Source organism: Annulohypoxylon maeteangense, assembly GCF_022496945.1.
Source record: "Annulohypoxylon maeteangense strain CBS 123835 unplaced genomic scaffold GGS22scaffold_8, whole genome shotgun sequence".
NCBI classification, from domain to species: domain Eukaryota; kingdom Fungi; phylum Ascomycota; class Sordariomycetes; order Xylariales; family Hypoxylaceae; genus Annulohypoxylon; species Annulohypoxylon maeteangense.
The window spans coordinates 926033-946339 of NW_025953255.1; the positions used below are offsets into that span (position 1 = coordinate 926033).

At 46.9% G+C, this 20307-nt stretch overlaps 5 protein-coding genes across 5 annotated transcripts; 3 read left to right on the forward strand and 2 right to left on the reverse strand.

Moving 5' to 3' along the window:
• Positions 1 to 737: 737 nt before the first annotated feature.
• Positions 738 to 2152, forward strand: GGS22DRAFT_163014 (NADPH-dependent FMN reductase family protein). The gene is made up of 2 exons (XM_047961303.1): positions 738 to 1259; positions 1375 to 2152. The coding sequence occupies exons 1-2, from the start codon at positions 1076 to 1078 to the stop codon at positions 1812 to 1814; spliced, it is 624 nt and encodes a 207-aa protein (XP_047819034.1). The 5' UTR covers positions 738 to 1075; the 3' UTR covers positions 1815 to 2152.
• Positions 2153 to 2565: 413 nt separating this feature from the next.
• Positions 2566 to 4425, reverse strand: GGS22DRAFT_163073 (eEF1-gamma domain-containing protein). Its single transcript, XM_047961304.1, has 4 exons — positions 4403 to 4425; positions 4114 to 4300; positions 3855 to 3903; positions 2566 to 3795 (listed from the first exon to the last, which is right to left on the reverse strand). Exons 2-4 carry the CDS (start codon positions 4130 to 4132, stop codon positions 2838 to 2840), a joined length of 1026 nt encoding a protein of 341 aa, XP_047819035.1. The 5' UTR covers positions 4133 to 4300; positions 4403 to 4425; the 3' UTR covers positions 2566 to 2837.
• A 317-nt stretch (positions 4426 to 4742) lies between these two features.
• Positions 4743 to 5920, forward strand: GGS22DRAFT_140241 (37S ribosomal protein S9). Its single transcript, XM_047958709.1, has 2 exons — positions 4743 to 5686; positions 5747 to 5920. Exons 1-2 carry the CDS (start codon positions 4840 to 4842, stop codon positions 5836 to 5838), a joined length of 939 nt encoding a protein of 312 aa, XP_047819036.1. The 5' UTR covers positions 4743 to 4839; the 3' UTR covers positions 5839 to 5920.
• A 6392-nt stretch (positions 5921 to 12312) lies between these two features.
• On the forward strand, positions 12313 to 13602 carry GGS22DRAFT_188493 (uncharacterized protein; the record flags this gene model as incomplete). Its single annotated transcript, XM_047964731.1, has 3 exons — positions 12313 to 13102; positions 13155 to 13412; positions 13490 to 13602. 3 exons carry the CDS (start codon positions 12313 to 12315, stop codon positions 13600 to 13602), a joined length of 1161 nt encoding a protein of 386 aa, XP_047819037.1.
• A 5001-nt stretch (positions 13603 to 18603) lies between these two features.
• Positions 18604 to 20170, reverse strand: GGS22DRAFT_163090 (calcineurin, beta subunit). Its single transcript, XM_047961305.1, has 5 exons — positions 19705 to 20170; positions 19594 to 19646; positions 19441 to 19514; positions 19018 to 19352; positions 18604 to 18951 (listed from the first exon to the last, which is right to left on the reverse strand). Exons 1-5 carry the CDS (start codon positions 19754 to 19756, stop codon positions 18941 to 18943), a joined length of 525 nt encoding a protein of 174 aa, XP_047819038.1. The 5' UTR covers positions 19757 to 20170; the 3' UTR covers positions 18604 to 18940.
• Between the last annotated feature and the right edge of the window lie 137 nt (positions 20171 to 20307).

The window sequence follows — 20307 nt, forward strand, 5'->3', positions numbered from 1 at the left end:
ATTAAACACTCCGTAGGTAGTTTATAGTATACGGGTCGGAATAGCTTACTAATTTATTTGTGACATGTAAGGGCTTCGGAACATACATATTAATATGACGTAACACCAGCCGTAAGCTGCTTTCGAACAGGGCCAAGTTGGGGGCTCCGTCGATATCTAAATACTCGTCCAAGTAATAGGTACGTAAAACCGTGACGATTGAATGGATTGACAATAATATGCCTAGAACAATTAAGGAGACGACGGTACAAATTGTGGTGGCTGCTTAGAACGTAATCGGGTATCTGGGATGGCGGACGGAACTTCACCCGCTAATGCGCCGCCGTCAATGCATTAAATACCCTCTACGTAAGTCGTCAGCGCTATTTAATAGCGCATGCGAGATATTCGGATATCTGATCTGATGCTGAGGAACCTCGAAGATAGAAACCCGATATAGTAAAAAAGTAAGAGAATTATATAATCGAATCAGTACTTCAGGTAATTGCCGCGTATTATTGTATCGTTACGGTTTCGGAGAGGCAGTCGCCCATCGGGGTTCCATATATCCTCCCCCGCCTTCCGCAAAGTTGACAAGTATTCTTCGGTCCCGGTTCAGCAGGTCCAGTTTCTAGATTCAGCCCAATCCGGACTTTCCACCCAATCAGAACTCGTAAGTGCCATTTGTGGTACTCAACCATGTAAAGAAAGATCGACCTGTTGGAACACCTGCAGCAAGCCAAAGTCCCCGACTTTCCGCTTTTCAGTCGTCGCAATCAGCCTTGATTCCTTTATGAATGGAAGACTCGGTCCCAACAACGGATTAGAGAAGTCCGAAAGGCGAGCATGTCATATTACTCAGGATCTCCATCTGTTTCCATCGCAGGGCTGTGGCGTTGTCCTGCACGTCGGTTCCTAAACGTCTAAATACTTAAGAGACCGGCACGCCACCATGGGAGGCACAACATCTGCAAACCCTGAATCTGCATTAAGCATTGAAACTCGAGCGACCTTGAAGAGATAAAGCTGTGTAATCAATACTTATCTTGGACATATCTAGACAGTCTAGAAACTCGAAAATCTAAGAAAGGAAAAAATGGCTTCTAAATCAGTCGCTCTCATCACCATGAGCACCCGCGGGACTCGGGTCGGCCCAACGGTATCCGCCTTCGTCGAAAAGATCATCGAGAAGCCGTTATCATCAGCTGGTATCACCATCGCAAACGTCGACCTCGTAAAGTTCAACCTCCCCGTCTACAACGAACCCGTAGCTCCAGCCAGTACGTCCATCCACTCACCACACCGTCCTATGTAACGTCTCCAAATAGCGATATGGTTATACACAACTCAGGGGTTTGTAAACATTTTATATATCTAACCAATTTACCAATCCAGTGGTCCCCGAAAAAGCCCAATTCAAGTACGAGCACTCTCGAGCATGGAGCGCCGAGATCAAGAAACACGACGGGTACATCCTCGTGATCCCGGAGTACAACTACAGCGTCGCAGGCGGAACCAAGAACGCGATCGACTACCTGATGAACGAGTGGAAAGGAAAGCCCGTCGCCATCGTCAGCTACGGAATCCACGGTGGCGCCACCGCCTCCGAGCAGGTCAAGGGCGCGCTCAGTGGCATGGGACTCCGAGTTGCAGAGACCCGACCTACCTTATCCTTCAGTCAACCCGACGTCTTCAGCGCTATTGGTGGTAGGCTTGGTGATGCCACGACGAAGGCATGGGAGGCGGAGCAGACGGTGAGCATATTGAAGGCCGCTGAGGACTTGAAGGGTTTGTTATTGCAGCCGAACACACCAGCCAACGCCCCGAAGCCATGAACTAGTTCCTATCACACGTAGGAAAAGCGGATTATGTGATGTGAGGGTGGGCATCGTTATCTGAGGAGTGGATATTTGCAAGGAGTACTGAATCGGACTTCTTTAACAATATCTAGATATTTATGAACTCTTTCAGCCAGAAGCATTCGTTATCTAGATCTACACTTGATACTGATATAGGTACACGTCCTCTAATTACGACAAATAGAAGTTAAGACACATGATGTAACTACATGACTATAAACCAAAATCCTCATAAAATCACTAAATGCTGATATGGAAAATAAAGTTCCAAAACATATATCATAACTCATTATCTAGATTAAAAGCTCATGACACCGGGTACCTCTTGTCCACCTTTGTGCTTCCTCTCTATAACCAACCTACTTTACCATCAATTTCTGCTCCCTATAATGATCCCACGAAACAGATTTCTCGTATGACCTACATGACAGAGCATAGAGTGGTCTCGCCCGGCCGGGTCATACTAAGACCGACCTCATCGTCGCTTTTTCGGATTTGCTGAACCTTGCCTTTCATGGTTATTGATTCTAGTATTGATAATAATATAAAATAGAATGTTGACTTTTGTGAAGTGTAAATGTGTGTTTTTATTTTAGTAATATAACTCGTAGGCGGTTTAGCAAGGGCGACGATCACCGGCGACTTTATAGTATTTCTACGAGGCTATGTGTTTCGCCACGATGATCTCTTTGGTTCAAGGGCAACTCTTTCACATCAAGGCTGAGGACCTAGACAATCTTTTGTTTATCTAATAAAAGGAAGGTATATATTTGTCACCCTCTTTATTTAGTGATACTTTAGCAACGCATTGCACTTTAACAAAGAACGAGCATTAGTTGACTAATAGCATTATTAAGATTCCAAATAGGATTCTAGACTGCTATATACGAGTGTGGCCGTCACTAACGTGGTATTCATTGTCCCGAAAAGCCTACCCTCCATTTGCATGATGTCGTCACCTCGTAATTATTTGGTATCAAAAAGCCGCATCTCGATAGCCTATTTGAAAACCTTGCCAGCGGAGTGCTTGTACTCCTTGCCGTTGTGAACAACGGGCTTGTCCCATGTCCACATGGACTGAACAAAAGCCTTGTCCTCTTCGTTGGTGGGGTCCAGCTTAGTGAACTCGTAGCTCTCATAGTCGGGAGCTACGTCGAAGACGGGGATGTATTCGTCACCTCGGATAACGAAGGCACCCTCGATAACCGAGTCGTTGTTCTCGCCATATACGGAGGCGCAGCCGAACAAGTACTTGCGAGAACCCTCGAGACGAGTGTTGAAACCACCGATAAGGTTGTTGGACATGAAAGTCAAGGTTAACTCGTCATTGTACTTGTACTTGACCCTCCAGATAGAGTAGTCCTTGAAGGGAACGTTCTCGAAGAACCACTTGATAGAGACATCCTCATCATGGTTCGAGTAGTAACGTTTCCACTCGTCAAGAGGGAACTCAGATCGCGGCAGCAGATCGATGGGGTGCTTGGGTTTAGGAGCCTCCTCCTCGGCAGGGGCAGCGGGCTGGGGGGCCGCCTTGGGAGCCTTAGGAGCCTTGGGCTGTTCAGCCTTCTTGGGGGCGACGTTGGTCAACTTGGGGGTGTCGAGAAGCTCAAAAGGCTTGGCGACATCGCTGTAGATGGGCTGGTTGTAGACAGTCTCGTACCATCGAGCGACATTGGGGTGCTCAGCACGCCACTGCTTGTCGTAGAAAAACTGGAAGCCGCGAGAGATAATACCAGCAGCAAATAGATCAGCGAGGGTGATGCGCTCGCCAACCAAGTAGGTGTTGTGGAGAAGGTGCTCCTCAACAACATCAACTACCTTAGCGGCACCCTTGGCGGCCTCGTCAACAGCCTTCTTGTTGTACTGGTCCCAGCCCAGGAGAGGGCGGTACCAAGCACCGAGCTTAGGGAGAACCTCGGTGTTGAAGAACGACAGCCACTTCAGGATAGAAGCATAGCTATATAATGTTAATAACGTAGTTCTAGATGAAGTATGAAGTACTAGACTTGAACTTACTCTTGCTTGGTTTTTCCGAGGAGAGTGGTCTTCTCGTTCTGGGAAGTGACTGATGGTGAAATGTTAGCAAATGCTCACACCATCTTCATCAAGCAAAATGTACGTAAGGAATGATAGGTGATAAATCAGAAATTAGAACCATGATCAACAGAGATGTTTCAGATAGGGATAACTGTTAAAATAATGTCTAGGTCATCATATAGATATGTATGCGGCGGTGCTACTGGTAACGAAATCCATATATGGGGAAAACACGTACTGTAGATGGCGATAGCCATGCACTCGGTCAGGACGTATCCATCGCTGCCGACGAAGGCGGGAACCTTGCTAACAGGGTTCACCTTAAGGAACTCGGGAGTCGGGTTGGTTGTGTCAACCTCAACGATGTCCAAGTCCAGCCCGTTGGCCTTCGCAACCGCGAGGATGGCGGTGGTGCGGGGGTTGAGCTGCGCGATAGAAAAATCATGTCAGCTTGTTTGAAGAAACGATAACGAGACACAGCACGCAACGATGTAAACAAATAAATAGTCAGCTATTCAGTCACTCACCTCCTTGGTGTAGATCTTTCCGAACGCCATAATTGCTCTGAAATCCGGTGCTGGTCGAGTTGAAGGAAGAAAGAGGAGTAAGTGTTGAGGGAAGTTCCAAGATTAAACTTGACTCACGGGAATTTTTTTTTTCAACACGCAAAAGAAGGAGGCGGGGCAATTGCGCAGTGGCTCAATTCAATCAGGCACTGACCCTGCCCCACCTATTAGACTCCGGTCGAAACAGTCTGCTACCTTCCATCTCTTACACCCCATTCGGTAATCGGAAGATCTAATCTACCGGCCAATTGAGTTTTGGTGGAGGTTCTAATGGCTGCGAAACTTTGAAAACTGCTTCATATAATCAATTACATACCTGGTCTCATTGGCCACGACGACGACGACGAACTCAGCATATATACTCGACATAAGGTCATGAATCAGACACGATAGACAAAATGTCCTCTCTAAGATATGGCTTTCGCTGTCTTAGAGATCTTCGGCCAACTATAACTCGACACTCTCAATCTATAAGAGCCGTCACGAATTCGCAATCGCGCCGAACACTAGCGACGAACACAGATGGCCAAAGAGATGATATAGATTCTTTCAGCCGGCTTATGCAGGCTGTTGACCGAAGTCCTGAGGCAGATTCTGTCCAGGTAGCCTACCGGCGTCCCATGCCGGTTTCCCCATCCTACTTCTCGCGTCAAACAGCATTCAACGACAGTTTCGTCTTGGTTCAGGACCTTGCCCGAAAATATGGACGCCTTCCCACCGCCGCCCCAAACCAAATTCAGCGGGTAGCATGGAAGACGAGAGAGCAGTATCGATTATCAGTTGGTGAAGGAGTAAAAGCGAGAGACTTCGCGACCTGCATCAAGCTAGTTAAGAGATTAAGTCAGATTCATCCTGACTTGATGCCTGAGGAGGTCACCCAGGGTCTTAAACCATTCAAGCGAGATATCAACGTATACCTCAACAAAGCAAAGCAAATCCCAGTCGACAGGTTTGGTAGATCACACGGCGTCGGCAGACGGAAATCTTCAGTTGCCAGAGCCTGGCTTGTAGAAGGGACAGGAGATGTCCTTATTAATGGGAAGGCTATCAGCGATGCATTTGGGAGGATTCACGACCGAGAAAGCGCGCTTTGGGGCCTGAAAACAATGGAGAGAATGGACAAATATAACGTATGGGCTCTCGTGGAAGGCGGTGGAACCACTGGACAAGCTGAAGCGCTTGCAATGGCTATTGCCAAGGCCCTGGCCGTTCACGAGCCGGCATTGAAGGCACCTCTAAGGAAAGGTAAGCTAAAAATTCGATTCTATAGATCTCGGGTTACACTTTTCTAACATGGTTGATCAGCTGGTTGCCTTACTCGTGATCCGAGAAAGGTTGAGAGGAAGAAGCCTGGCCACGTCAAAGCGAGAAAGATGCCCGCATGGGTCAAGAGATAGAGCGACCTACGTATGAAATTTTGCAATAAGATCGGCCAACCAGAGTTCTCTGCGGTCCTTGAGCAAGCTAGAATCGTCGAAGTTGATGACAAGGACCACAACTACTTTGTAACCATCATACTGACTACGCAGCGGATCGTGTGTATAGGGATTCTGTATCATTATGTACCTGCTTCGTATTCTGGGACGCACATCAGATGCTAATAATGAGGTCCGACATTGGATTCATCAGGAATGTTCTTCGCTCCTCGCAACATGGATTGACGTTGATTTAGTCGCAATACAAATGAATTGCCAATTCAAACTCCCCTGGGTCAACCTAACCCACCAATCAGAACGAACAGATACACAGAGACAGGCTAAGTACGGATCGATCAACCGGAAATCTGGATTGCGTTGTATTATGTATGACAGGCGGTCGTAGGACTGCACGACGCGAAGTAACAGCCCAATGTCGTGTCTCCACGCCCTACCACACCGCAAGGGCAAATCAATTAGATCGCCAACCCCTGGGTAAATAAAACAGCCTTAAAAAATCGACCCTAACACTGATTATGCGATAGCCCTACTCTATGGCTTGGAATGGAGAAGATAAGCAGCATTGTTGACATTGTTAAATGGGAGGACTTGTTAGAGCAAGCACAGACATGTTACCTATCCTTCGCATTGAATGATAATTAATATTCCACAAACGAAAAAGCGAGGCCATATACCGGATATCGACTAGCCTCAGACAATAGCGGACGCAGAATCCTTCTAGAAAGAACTTACCAATTTGGGGGAACCCCTTGGAGATGGGAATACTTAGGTACTGTTTACCAGGTCATAATTCAATGCCAGCTGTCGCCTAGAAAAGGGAGGACGAAACTACGGATGACTTTCTCCTCGGCCAACAAGTGCTCACCGCCTCTATCAATTAGAAATATAGAAATGGACTAACATTGTGTACTGAGATTATTGGTCTCTTTACCTGCGGTCAATGAGATGAGAATTTGCTAGACTTGCTAATCGATGCCATAGGCGGACAAAGTACACACACCTAAGACAGGTCGAATACTAATTACCTACCGCGGAACTTTCTACCTGATCGACTTGGTTGATCCCGGGGTAACAGGTGTAACACATCTTCAATGACTACGCCGTTAGGGATTTGGCCAAGGCCGAACAATGAATCATCGTGACCTGACTTTGGCCATGAACCAATACGAGGCGTGGTGTTTCTAGACAAGCTACATCCGACGGCTGTAGAGAGACCGGTGCAAGCCTCATTCAACCCGGATGAGGCTGAGAGCGACCGCCCGCACAGCAGCCAATACTGTAACGTTAGGTAGTTACTCTATCTTGTAGATCTTTCCTTTTCGGGTGCCCTATATGTACACGATCGTGTCGCGCAATTTAGACTTTACCCTGGAGGGCTTTCATAGCCGGTTTGAAGAAGACAGCCTAGGCCCTAGCCGAACTAGTTAAGTCTGATAGATGTCGAGTCTGGCAAAGCTGGTACAGCTCCTGAAGATTGTCCAGTCGGAGATACATCCAGCAAATACACTAGCACAGAAGGATCGGTATCACCGATGTTCGAAGAGCTGCATACAACCCACGAAAGCTGCCTGATACTTGTTGCTGCTGCTTCTTCAGGGTTAGCAAGTGGCTACTTGGCAACTGAGTGATGACAAGCGATGCCAATCCATAGCGAAGCTAGACCTGCTAGATGAACCAAGCTCGCGTGGATCTGTCAGTGCACAGTTTCTATTTATTCCTCGAATCTCGGGGACCTGCGCTAGTCAAGCAAGCCCATAAAAATGGGGTGATTTTTTCATGACGAACAACACCAACCAGCGCCCACCAGCGCCCACCAGCGTCCACCTAGTAGGGGTAGCAATGGGAAAGGACCGGGACTGCTGCTTACGTACATACATAGTGACATAACGCAGCCGTGGAGGTCAAGCCTATCACCCGCTTTATAAATCGCATGCGGGGGATACGTAACTCGTTCGCAAATATCCCGTACCTATCATCCAGCTGGCGATACACCGACCTTATAGATACCGGTATATGTATATCAAGTATCTTGGATCGCCCTGCGCATGCACGTGTACAAGAACGTGCTGATCAGCATACCGCCAAGTTCATTTCCAAATGGGTCGAACCCGGTTTGCCGAGAGCACGAGCCAAGACATCCGACCTGACCTCTTGAAGAATCGTCTGCAATTGTTCGTCAATAGGTATCCTCATACATAACCTTGGAACCGTATGGATATGAGCTACGGCGCAAAGTCTTGACATTTAGGTAGCCATTAGGAAATGCCAGCCCAGTCAGATCTGAGAAAAATTGACGATGGAACAACCCCGGCTGACTCCGGGTCGATGTCAGACGCACCCTTGTCGTTCTTTGACGACATCTTAACGCCTTGTCTCCAACATGGTTCAAGGATCTTATTTAGACGACCAAACATCCACCAGTTCTTATTAGAGGGTCCTCTCACGGCCTAATAGGTACACAGAACTGCTGTACTCAATCCTCAGTCGGTGAGGATGCGCATACTCCAAGAGAATGTACCTCATACGCTGTAGATTATGAGAATCTTTTTTGGGGGCCCTCCCCATTTGGCATTCGTGCCTAGGTAGGTAAATATCGATAAGCTCTTGGGCTTCCCGACGCTCAGATCATCTCATCAGGAGCATCACAGGCTGGTTCAACAAGTGATCGGGCATCAATTGGTCGGTCGATTTGCTACAGGGTGCTCTCCAGGGCAGCAGGGCTACCTAGACTGCTACCTACCTACCAGGTAGGTAGGGGATGCAAGATGAGCCAGTGTCCGCGCTAACCATCCAATTCCTCAGTTCTTCAGTCAAGACTACGAGAGCTAATTGTTCTTTTCAGCCTAGGTATTGACCAATAGCCATCGGCATCGTGACACAACCTAAGAAGGTAGTTTTAGAAAGAAAAATTCTTCGTCGGCTTCGTTGGCCTCTGATAGCCTGTCGGTGTAAGATCCGACTAACAATCGCTCTAACTCTTTTCCCCAGGTCGAATTGACAATCTACCATGAGGACCGGTGGCAATTGACTTTATCAACTGACATATTCCACATCCTTGATCAGTAAAACACAGCAATGCGACGAGTGTATTACCGGACCTGGGTAAGGCGAGCGAGGTTTAATAAATGGTTGGCCAAGGGAAAGCACAGAGCAGGTATGTGTAAGCCTTTTTCAACCTCTTGTGTTCTCCCACGCCTAAATTAACTGGTTTGATGTTGTACTCTGCCAGCAAGTTTTAAGGAGATGAGAACGAAGAGGTACGTAGCATCAAGTGCTTCAATCGGATTGATGTTATTGGTATTCGGATTATGCGTGTAAGCAAGCAAGGTAATGTTTAGGATGTTTAGGAGCGAAAGAAAATACTTCGAAACGTCTGGACCGTGGTAATTGCATGCACAAGAAAACGGCAAACCCCGGATTCACAAGTCGTGCCTTCCGCCTTCCGCCTTCCATCTTCCACCTTCCAACATCTAAAGCTTAACCACCTATACCTACCTACTTACCGACTTCATGTTATGGACTTGCCACTTCCAAGGTTATTCTTGCTATTGCAGTCGCTGTTGCCGTTGCTACTACATAGTACTGCACTTACATTATGGATACTTATTTGCTTACGTATAGGCAACTCTGTTTTTACAGGCGTATTATGTCCGCCACGATATTACGGTACTTCTTTTGGTATAGACAGGGTCTAGAAGTTCAAGGTATCTATCTGCTCTCACCTTACCTAATAGACTTAGTCCACATGTACCTTAAATTATCTTTAACCTTTTTTAAGGAACAACTTTGAGTTCAGATCTTCATCCCTGCCTCGTCGTCCTTGAAGAAGAAAAAAATACGATTGCAGTAAAATAAATAGGCGCAAAGGGAACCAATTTCTTATTGACGAATGCTCAATATGGTATACTAATTTCACATACACATCATGATGCTTCAGATCATAAAAATGACCGATCGACGCAAGATAAAAATTGTTTCTCAATCAGCATCAGCCACACAACAAGAATCTCGGCGCACAATTAAGAAAAGCAAAATGTCGCCGTGTACTACCCATACCTTGCCAGTCCATTAGTCGATAGGCGACCAAGGACATGTCCGGTTTTTTTTTCCTCTTCTTTTCCCGTCTTCTTTCTTTTCATATTGGACTTTTCCGCCGCTTTTCGTAACTCGATCCATGCACTCACTCGAAGAATGGCAACATTAGAGGTTATTGTAATATGGGCTGATGTCTATTAGAAAAAAATCATATACGACAAAAAGACCAGCACAACTTCATATGAGCCGCAGAAAGATGGTCAAGGATACAGCAGCCATTTCTTTATGCTAGGCCGATCCGCACCAGGAACATGCGCGGTGACCCGTGACACCCTTCGAGTCAAGATCTCTATTTTTTCCCCTTGAGGCTGGAAGGGTTTGTCTTATAGCCCCTGACCAATATACCTTATCCCGTACTACCCAATAAGTTCTATTCTCCGGGCTTTGGGCTTTGGGCTCTACACTCTCACATCACCCTATTACCTACCAAGGTATCTGCCCATCTACCCAGGCAGGTAAGGTATCCATCTCAGAAGCAGCTTCAGGGCCTGGACAGATCACCCCGTCCAGCCCGTCATGTCCCCGTAGAAGCACACCCCTTGGGGTATCGGTAAGGGGGGATTCATTCGGACCCGCTCTCGATTATCTGTGCGCACCGCGCAGATCTTGTTCACCCTGTCGCAGCCAGACAAGCCCTGCCTGCTTGCCAGACCCCAGCTGCTTTTCCGCACGGCGCAAGTTAGGGCGTTGGTGTCGTTAATGTGTTTTGGGGGAGATTTCTGGTTAAAGCTCTTTCCTCTATTCTATTTTCATTGGAAGGCTCGTCGCCTGATCTCGTGTATTACATACCCACAGCTCTAATGGGAAACCACCATTCTGGCTACTCTAGAGTCTAATTGGGTCTCCACTCCCACCTTCCATCTACTACCTACCATACCACATACTACTTGCTACGGACTCCTCTGGCCTTACTTCTCGACATTCACCTAATAATATATCATGAGGCAAGTACCTACCGGGTCGCCTAACTCTTCGCTATTTCTGAAATCTTATTATCCACTGCGTACACACATACTACATACATGTGTAATAGAAGAAATCTCCGGTCTTCTTTAAATCCTCCGATGTCAACAACTCTATTTCACATTTACATTTACACTTACACTTACACTTACACCCACAGACATTGGACGTTACCCGACATATAAAAGAGCTCTTCACACCACCACCGAATTACTACTTACCTAGTAGTCGCCAGTCGCTTTTATTACTCTCCTTAAACTTCGTTTTGATAACACAGTCTCTTCTACATCTCTCTTACTCGCGGGTTTACTAGACCAAGTCTAGATTTCTATCACTCACTCAGACCCTGAATCAGTCGAAAGCTGTGTTTAGTCGGATCGGCACTTGAAGGAAAACAAAGCTAACTTGGGAAGCTCAGTGTACGGCCAGAGGAAGCTGACTTCCCCCAAAAAATCGTTGGAGAACTCGAGACTTCTAGACTTGGTCCTAGTGCGGCTTGCTATTCAATTGAGTTCGGCAAGGTCACTACTTGTTGGTTTAGCAGTTAGTTGCAAAAAGGTGCTGGGATTTACCCAGTACGAGTAAGGACGCCCGTTGACAAGTCACATATACCTCCTAACCTACTCGGGATTTTTGTGGAAAAATCCATCCCAAATTCCTACATAGTAGGTATCTAAGGACAAAGTCAAAATTCTGGGACCTCGGGGGGGCATCGTCATCCCTACTCTCCACTCAGTAAGAGGTCTGGGTAGTTAACACCTGACATATAGTTGGGGGGATTGTTTGCATCAGAAAGACTTTTTTTTCCGGCATCAAACTTTCGAAACTTTCGGCAATTCATACATAGTCGGCCTCCCCCTGGTTGATAGGCCCTGACTTTCGTCCAGTCTGTCGACTTTCATCCCATAACTCCTAACTTCTACCACATAAAACCCACTGCCTCGAGACGCGTCTCTTGGAAAACGCGTGGTTTCATGACTAGATCACATATCCCACCACTTAACTAGTTCCCTCCACTAGGGTTTTCATCCGAACAAAAGAGAAAGCACTGTAGCCTGGGGCATCATTTCCCTCTTATCTTCGCCTGAGTCTGGTCCCTGCTTGGGAACTCCTAACGAAAATTTACCCAATCTCGCGTATTTCACTGCAAGCGGAAGAAAAAAATTCGTTGACAGCGGACCGTTATTTATAGTGTTTATTTCAAATTGTATCTCACGCGCCATCTTCTCGCGGCAAAGCTCTCGGACGACTTTAACGGGCCGGTTGTGGCACGGCCTAAACGACGCAAGGTGGCCCTCTCTTAACTTCAGCTCCGTTGCCGGAGGCGCATCGGTTATACTCACCTCTTTGAGCGTCTCGCGACCCGTTTCCCGTGGCATGGATGACCACGGGCGACGGAGGAGGCCGAACGAACCGCCCATCAACGCCCCTTCCAATAATCCAAGATATCCAGTTCACGATCCTAATGCGCAGGGTAGGTCGTACGGCGCAAGCGGGTCTGACAGGTATCGGCCCGCGCCTCTAAATACATCGCCCACGGCAACTCGAGGTATAGGAGGTGCGGCTACCTACAGTGGATATTACCAAGAGCCGGCAGCAGCGTTCTCCACTGCCATGCAGCCAAATACAATGACATACCAACCTGAATATGGGCAAGACACTCGACAGACGCAGAGTTTCAGTACATATAATACGCCTATGATGTACAACGTGCCGCAAGCGAGCGCGCAAAGTGCCGTTTATGATACGAGTCAGCAGTTCCCGTCACGGCAGCCTGCAGCCCTGCAAATGATACAAACGGATGTAGCCACCCCCTATTTCCCGAGCGAACCGACCAACGCGGCTGCAGCGTCTAATCTGCAATCACACGCGAGCACCTCGAGCACGTCAGCAGTATATCAACAGAGTCCGGCTAGCCAGCGTACAATGCTCCAAAATTATCCCAGTGGAATGACATCGATGAGCGGCATGGCACAGACAAGCACATCAGACCAGGCCATGGAGGAACCTGATTATTCGCAAACGACCGAGATGACTGAAGCTTACGAGCACTACCAGGCTGCTCTGAGGGAGGTCTTCACTAACATTCGAAGCGGTGTACTGCAAGCTGCAAGCGAGTCGCTCTTGAACATCTCCGAATGGTTACTCTCGAAAGTTGTGGAACTAGGTAAGTTCCTACCTAATAACTCTAAGACATTCGTGACGTTTAACTGTTGAAGGTCTCGCAGCGGACGACGAGAATCTTTACAGGGACCGTATCAAGATGTGGCAAGACTTCAATCACGCATGGCTCTCGTTATTCCAGAAGCAGAAAGATTTGATGGGAACTGGCCTACAGTTGCAACGAGGACAGACTCTAATCAGCGAGGACGGGTTAAGGAAAATGGGAAAAGAGATCGTGAGGCTTTGCGATGGGATTGATCGACACGGCCTCGTTGATTACGAGTACGGCGTATGGGAGGAAAATATCGTTGCTAGTATGTTCCGGTGCGGCGTCGAGCCGCGAGTTTCCCACACTATTGTGCGCTTTCGGCCTACTAACTTTCTGGACTAGTCATCGAAGAATGTCTCGACCTCTATGAAAATGAAGAAGAGGCCGAACCTGGCAGTTCTTCCGTCGCGAATCCCGCGGGGCCAAGTCACCACGGTCATCATACCTCTCGATAGGGGCTGCGAGCCTCCCACCAGAGCAAGATGTGGCAGGACAGTGCCGAAGGGGTCGATCGGTTTGTGATTTGAGACATATACGGGGCGTTCCGTTCGGTCGTGGTGATTATTTGCATATCAGGTTGTGATACCCATCGATTCCGCGCATGGTACGGAAGCACTGCCAGCCCATCTTTCACGGCAATAAGGATGGCGAACAGGGGTTCGGGAGTTCGGCGGATCACGACGTACCACCGAGTTACTTGTTGGATTAGTCGCATGAGGTAATGGGTTTACTTCAGTTGGTTCTGGATCATTTGCACGGTTGCATTCCGAGTCGTAATGTGTCGAGCTGAGCCCGGGTTCTAAGCTCGGGTTCTAAGCTCTGGGGTGGCCGAAGGGAGGGGCAAATACGACGACTGGAGTGGCAAGTAACGAGGCGACGGCTGGCAAGGCAGGGGGGAAAATAGGGGCATGAATTCACTAGAGCATGGGTGTATGGTTGTACGATGCTTGCGGATACCCTTGGAAATGGGCGGGAATGAAGAAACGGCGAAAAGAAAGGTATAGAGTAGAAAGGTATTCAGTGCTCTCGCGAGCTTATCCACTTAATTTCGTTGACGAGGTACGGATCTCTTGGTGTACATTCATTAGTATATACCTCAAACGCAGGTACATATGTGCGGCATATTCAATTACGGCCTGAATGTTTCGGCTGTCTCATTAAAGAAATGATTCGTACTTCCAACTTAAACTCGTTAATACCCCTAACTAGTGGTACAGAAGTACATTTCATGTAGCTAAAAGGTTCAATCAATGTTGGAAAAGAAATCATTATGTAATCTAAAATAACCGCCTGGCAATATCCGATATCTACCTACACTTGTACTTATGTAGTAATATTCAATTTATAGATGGCTTCCATCAGGATTAAGGTTAAGGTTGGTATTCGATTTCATCGATTTCCCTTGTCGCAATTCTTCTTTGACTTCATTTTCTCTTCTCCTATTTTCTTTTCTTCTTCTCACCTACCGGCTACCTAGAATATCACCACGGCATTCTAATATACCCCCCCTCCCCACACTTCAATCCTCCGGGTCCTGGTCTTCTCTCATATCTTATTAGCCATTTCAACATTACACGCCCCCGTAAGCCATGCGTACACGGTACCACTCCCCAGAAAGACATGGGTCCAACTAGGACCAAGATGGCAATAAGACACAGAGTGGAAAGCGTCGAAGTTTAGGAGACTCCTCAACATTACCATTTGCGGTCAGAAGTTCCTATTGATTGGCCGGTCGCATAAGCGGCGGTGATGCAAGTCAATTTCGGAAGATTTCCGATTCAGCTCGACGTGTCTCTCGCAGCCAGCCCGCGAAGATCATTTACTATTAGCTGCGATCTTCCTTGGAGAGTGCTGTCAGACAGTCACGGCAGCCATTGACATGATCGGACCCGACACCATGGAAGAGTGGGCGATGGCTCCGCGCTGCCAAATAGAACCCCCTGCTTTAGGATCTCTGATAGGTCCGCTGGTCTACACCCCCCAGTGCAGTTGTCCCAAGACGGGGGACCTGACCTAGACTCAGAGCAAACATGGGGGGGGGATTGAAAAAGAGAGATGCCGTGCTGCGAAGCTTTTCATAATGTGTGACCTGTCACATTTTTGATCCGCGCCCTCTTTACTCGGGACAAGGATCCGCGTTCCGCTTTACCCAAACGACAAGGGACCATGTTCAACTGAGGAATTATTCGGTCCCCCTGATTTTATTGTCTTTTTTTTTTCTTTCTGTTCCTCACGTAACACAGAGACACGTACGGATGGGTCCTCTGGTGTGTTTGCAGCTGAACCCGCTGAAACAACCTCAGCAAACAAGCCCGCTTGTTTATTGCTCATTCTAAAGACATTGAAGGGGTTCAATCCTAAAGCATCGATATATTTGTACGACATCCCAGTCCCTGCTCGTGTCTCATCAACCGACATCGAATTACCATCCATTAAATCCATTAAACCCCTACCCACTCACAACTTGGGTACTGAGGCCGCCAGAAACGCTAGGCAAGTTGAATATATCCATGTAGGGCTGTATTGCTGCAAGCTCAGTACTACCCCATTCCAGACTATTGGAAAAGAGGCTGAGAGTTCCTGACGTCGCATCAGCAAATCTCCCGCAGGAGCCTGAGCTTGAACCACTGGATCTGCATCTTCCGCCACCGTCGCCTAGATCTGAAGCCCAGTTTCGCGTCAGCGTCGATTATGATAGCTCATTGCTCACATTTGAGAACAAACAGCCACCCTAGGGCTATCACAACTAGCCGTCGTTTATACTTAGGTACCTACCAGAAGCAAAACATCCCGCCAATGCAGTTACCCGCACTACTTATCCTAGAATAAGAAAAATTGTAACGGCCGTGATTACAGCCCCCTTTACACCTACATGATCTAATAAACTCGCCAAAATCTAAGTGGAACTTTTGTCGAAATTTTTACTATCGCGACATGGGTTCGAGTAATTTACGCACGAATGCTTACTGCTGAAGTCGATTGGTTTCTGAGGTAAGATGTACTATAGTATGTGTGCTAAGATCACTTCGAGTTAGAGGGCGTCTACGCCACTTGGTACCGGTCAGGTCCAAGACACGATAATTCGATGAGGCCTTCGTCGACTGGACTAGTCACAGAACGATATGAAAGCCTCTCCAACTATAATTTCTTCTTTAGCGAAGCCAATCCTACCGATCGTTACGCGACATGCATGCAGGATTCATCTTGCATGCGTCTCATTAAATGGGACGCGGTAGGGTTCGTCGCAAGTGTCATCAGACGGCACGCTCCCGCACCACCACCACCCATCCTCTGCAGGGGATCGACTGTTTCATTGCCGGCTGCGGAGCCGGTCTGGCTCTGGCTGACCCAGCGTATTGCGGTTTTTGGAATGATTCGATAGCCGGCAATCCGTACGGGGTAATAGCGCCGGTAGGCTTTTAAACCCTTCAAAGCCTACCAAGTATTTCGCGAGTCCCTTCTGCTTACGTCTCGGCGTGCAGAATCTCGCAGTCATCTTGCTATAACGGCCACTTCTGCAGCCAGCCGCGACATAATGTGGCGGTCCTAGGGCCAATATCACATCGCTGCCTGGAGGTGGGCGCGAGACGGAATATGCTGCCGAGGTAAATGTAGTGACAATATGGATGTAACGCTCACGGGTTCTGTACCGGTATGCGGAATAGTACAGATGCGAACTACCTGGTATATCACATACATACAATGGTACGTGTGCCTAGTCGGATTTTCGAGCTGGAGTTCAGCAATACCTATTATTCACCTCCACTCCAGAAGTCTATGGTTTCAGAAGTTGCATTTGTGATATGACCGCATCATACTGCCCCGTGGATCTCACATGAGACATTGACAAAATATTTAATCTTCGAGATGACGAGTTCTCTTATACTTCTGAATTCTACTTTATTGCAGACACTCACCATAGCGATGGCATTGGCCGGCTTCGTTCCTTCGAGGGTTTAATCCCATTATACCTAGATGGACAGATATTCCATAGAATAATTGGCTATCCAAATATAATAATAGTATCAAAGTCAACAATAAAGCGTTTTGCGAACTATATTGTCTCACTTCTGCAAAACGATGAATATCTACCTACATAACTACCTAGGTAGGTATATGTTCGATTGGTTTATATGACCGGTGCCCTAGCGAAGCGCCCGCGCGAACGCCTGTTTTATGTAGTTTCGTATATCCCCCCGCGAGTTCATTTCAAAGAATTTGACTGGTTTCTAATCCAAACCTTTAGGTAAGTCCGTCATAGGCTCATAGCGAGAAATGATACAACAGTGACTTCGCTGTGTTTTCTATAACCTTTGTAGGCGATTTTATAAGGGAAGAAAAGCCTGAAGAAGTCTTCGTGGAAGCACGGGCGTTGATGAGCATGCGATTACTCCTATAAAGTGGTCGGTCCTATGGCGAGTCACCTGCCATAACCACTCATCATACAACATAAGTCTAACTTCCGGCCCAGCCCCTGGAAAAATCTCCACATATAAACAGGGAGCTCTGTAAGTTTCAACGAAGCTAGCTTCAGGGTTGATTATGTTGAATGGTAGGTAGGTAGTTTATCTCTTATTGTTGACAACAGAACCACCACAGTAGGTACTAATGTATGGATAGAAATGATTGTATATTGGCCGTATATCACGATATATACATTGTTGATACCTAGACACTGACATGTATAAGTCAGATATCGAAACTATAGCGCCGTTGTAAGCAGGTCTTATCACGGTATGATATTCATGGGCTAGCATAATCGGAAAATACAATAATGTAAAGAAGCTATATCCACCCAAGAAGCCTTGAAGGGTGTAGAGTAGGGAGAATATCGTAAAGAAAGTAAGAAAAGGAAAATGTCGCTTGTTAACCGAAGGTAGTTCATCATATATGGTAACATTTCAACTTCTCCCTGGGCTTTCAAGATGCATCCATAGAACATTGGATAGTTCGCCCTACAACATACCTCATCATTGCCATTCTAAGTACCCCGTGCGTGCCAAGGGAGATGGTTTTCTTTGGTCGATCTTGAGGTTATTGCTATACGCTGATTAAGGTTGTTTAGAATAATTTGACTGGGTTGGAGGAGTTATCCACTTGGTTAACATATGGCTATAACCATTGAACCAGCAAAGAGACTAACTATGCTAGATTGGCCAATTATCTTCTCCGATTTGTCATAATATGCTAATTACTGGGAGCGTATTTTAGTGATATCAAGAAGCTATAACGTACTGTACCGACTTTAAGGGGTCAAGAGCCATCTGCTCGTCAAGGAGATAAGCAAGGGACGTTTAAACAGAGACAGCTTGATTGTTGATCAACCTGGCCTTCTGATGTTTCGCTGGGCATCGCCTTGTAGAGATAAGATGGACTTAGTCCTAAAAGTATGAAGATTTTCGGATATCTGATACGAATAGGTTGCCTTCTCCATTGTAAGTGAATATTAAAGTCTAGGTGAGGAATAGTAACCAGTTAAGCCCGAGGCTGGGATGATCATTATTCATGCTGATAGGATTGAAATATTGAGTTAAATGCATCAGAGTCGGATAAGGGCCATTCTTAGATTTCAAAGAGCCAAAAAACGACGGCAACTAACTCAACTTGCAAACATTCACTCATGCAATCACCCCCCGAGTCCATATACGCCATATGCGGATCGAGTCCGAATAATCAAGTCTTCACGTGCGGCAAACGTTGTACCTGCAGCATAAACAGACACGTCGTCCAAATATATGGCGTCCCAAACCTCATGATTCATTACTATGGCTGCATTGCGGTATAGCTAGGTATCTAGAATTGATCTGTACCAAATCGTTAGCAACTGCCATCCTAAAATCCCCATCATCCTCAATGTCAAAATAACTTACCTAAAGTCATGCTCATGCTAACATCGGTCGTCTCGACCATCTTAGTGAACTCCTCGAAGCTGATCTTGCCGTCCTTGTCCAGGTCGGCCTCCATGATCGTCTTGTCGACGATCTGCTGCAGCTGCTGGTCCTTCAAGTTGCTACCCACCATCATTTTCAGCACGATGAACAGCTCTCCGTTCGAGATGTATCCGTCTCGGTCGATGTCGTAAACCTTGAATGCGAACTGCAGCTTCTGTTCCTTATTGCCCTTGCTGCTGAACGCGCTCAGTCCCGACACGAACTCCTGGAAATCCACATCGCCACCACCATCCTCGTCGAAGATCGCTATCATTCTGTTCGCGTGTAAAAAGTATGAGTTAGTATCAAGTCTTGTGATCGTATAAAGCTTTACGTAATGTGTGTTTGGGACAGGAGCCGTACCTCGTAGCTAGGGGGTTCGACGATATCTGTGGTAAGCTCAAGAACTCATCTCGTTCGATCGTGCCCGAATTATCCTGCGAATCAAAAGCGGTGATGTTAGCGTCTGGATCGGCGCACGAGGCGGGAAATGACGTTGAATAGGTCGTTTTATACTTTATCGAGCTTCATGAACCGCTTCCTAAGTCTGTCAACCTCATCCCGGTCGACTATAAGACGCAATTAGAACTCTATTCCTTCCTATGTTGGGCAGAGCCAAGAACGTACAGTTCGACCCTTGCACGATGTTATCGAGCACGGCGCTCGTTGTATTGCCCATGTTGCTAGACGCTCCTTTACGGAGGCGGGTTCGGGCTAGGGGGTGGTAAGGAACAAAGCGACAAGCGGAGTAATTCAAACGTCGGTTCGGCTTATTTATAGATAATTCGAATGGGATATAGTTGTATTTTCGGCGATATAATAAAATGGAATATATTTATTCGTCGACTGGAAAGATGCTATGATCAGGTTCGATGTTCGATGATTAATGGTAGATTGGCGGATGGATGAGGCTGATGAAAGAGTTGGGTAGAGAATGTGGGTTGGTGGGGTCTTTCCGAGACAAGCTGGACAAGGCGACCAAGATCTGAACTGCTTTTTTATGTGGTCCCCACAGTTTAAGGGTCCTAGTTCCGAGAGCACAGCCGCATTTATTTGGTAGTAGAAGCCACACCCAGTTACAGATTACTTATCAGCCATAATTACACAATCACGAATTCGACATTGTAATGATGTATTATTAGACTTTTAGTGCATCGACCTAGCATAAATAAATTAACCATTTGTAACATACGATCTATGAATGATCTGAATAAAAATAGATAGATAAAT

Coding starts and splice junctions, on each gene's coding strand:
- GGS22DRAFT_163014 (XM_047961303.1), top strand. CDS start 1,076: ATGGCTTCTAAATCAGTCGCTCTCATCACCATGAGCACCCGCGGGACT. Junction 1,260..1,374: donor CGAACCCGTAGCTCCAGCCA/GTACGTCCATCC, acceptor TTACCAATCCAG/TGGTCCCCGAAAAAGCCCAA.
- GGS22DRAFT_163073 (XM_047961304.1), bottom strand. Junction 3,796..3,854: donor CTCGGAAAAACCAAGCAAGA/GTAAGTTCAAGT, acceptor AACATTATATAG/CTATGCTTCTATCCTGAAGT.
- GGS22DRAFT_140241 (XM_047958709.1), top strand. CDS start 4,840: ATGTCCTCTCTAAGATATGGCTTTCGCTGTCTTAGAGATCTTCGGCCA. Junction 5,687..5,746: donor GAAGGCACCTCTAAGGAAAG/GTAAGCTAAAAA, acceptor ATGGTTGATCAG/CTGGTTGCCTTACTCGTGAT.
- GGS22DRAFT_163090 (XM_047961305.1), bottom strand. CDS start 19,756: ATGGGCAATACAACGAGCGCCGTGCTCGATAACATCGTGCAAGGGTCG. Junction 19,647..19,704: donor CATCGTGCAAGGGTCGAACT/GTACGTTCTTGG, acceptor TGCGTCTTATAG/TCGACCGGGATGAGGTTGAC. Junction 19,515..19,593: donor GGTTCATGAAGCTCGATAAA/GTATAAAACGAC, acceptor TTTGATTCGCAG/GATAATTCGGGCACGATCGA.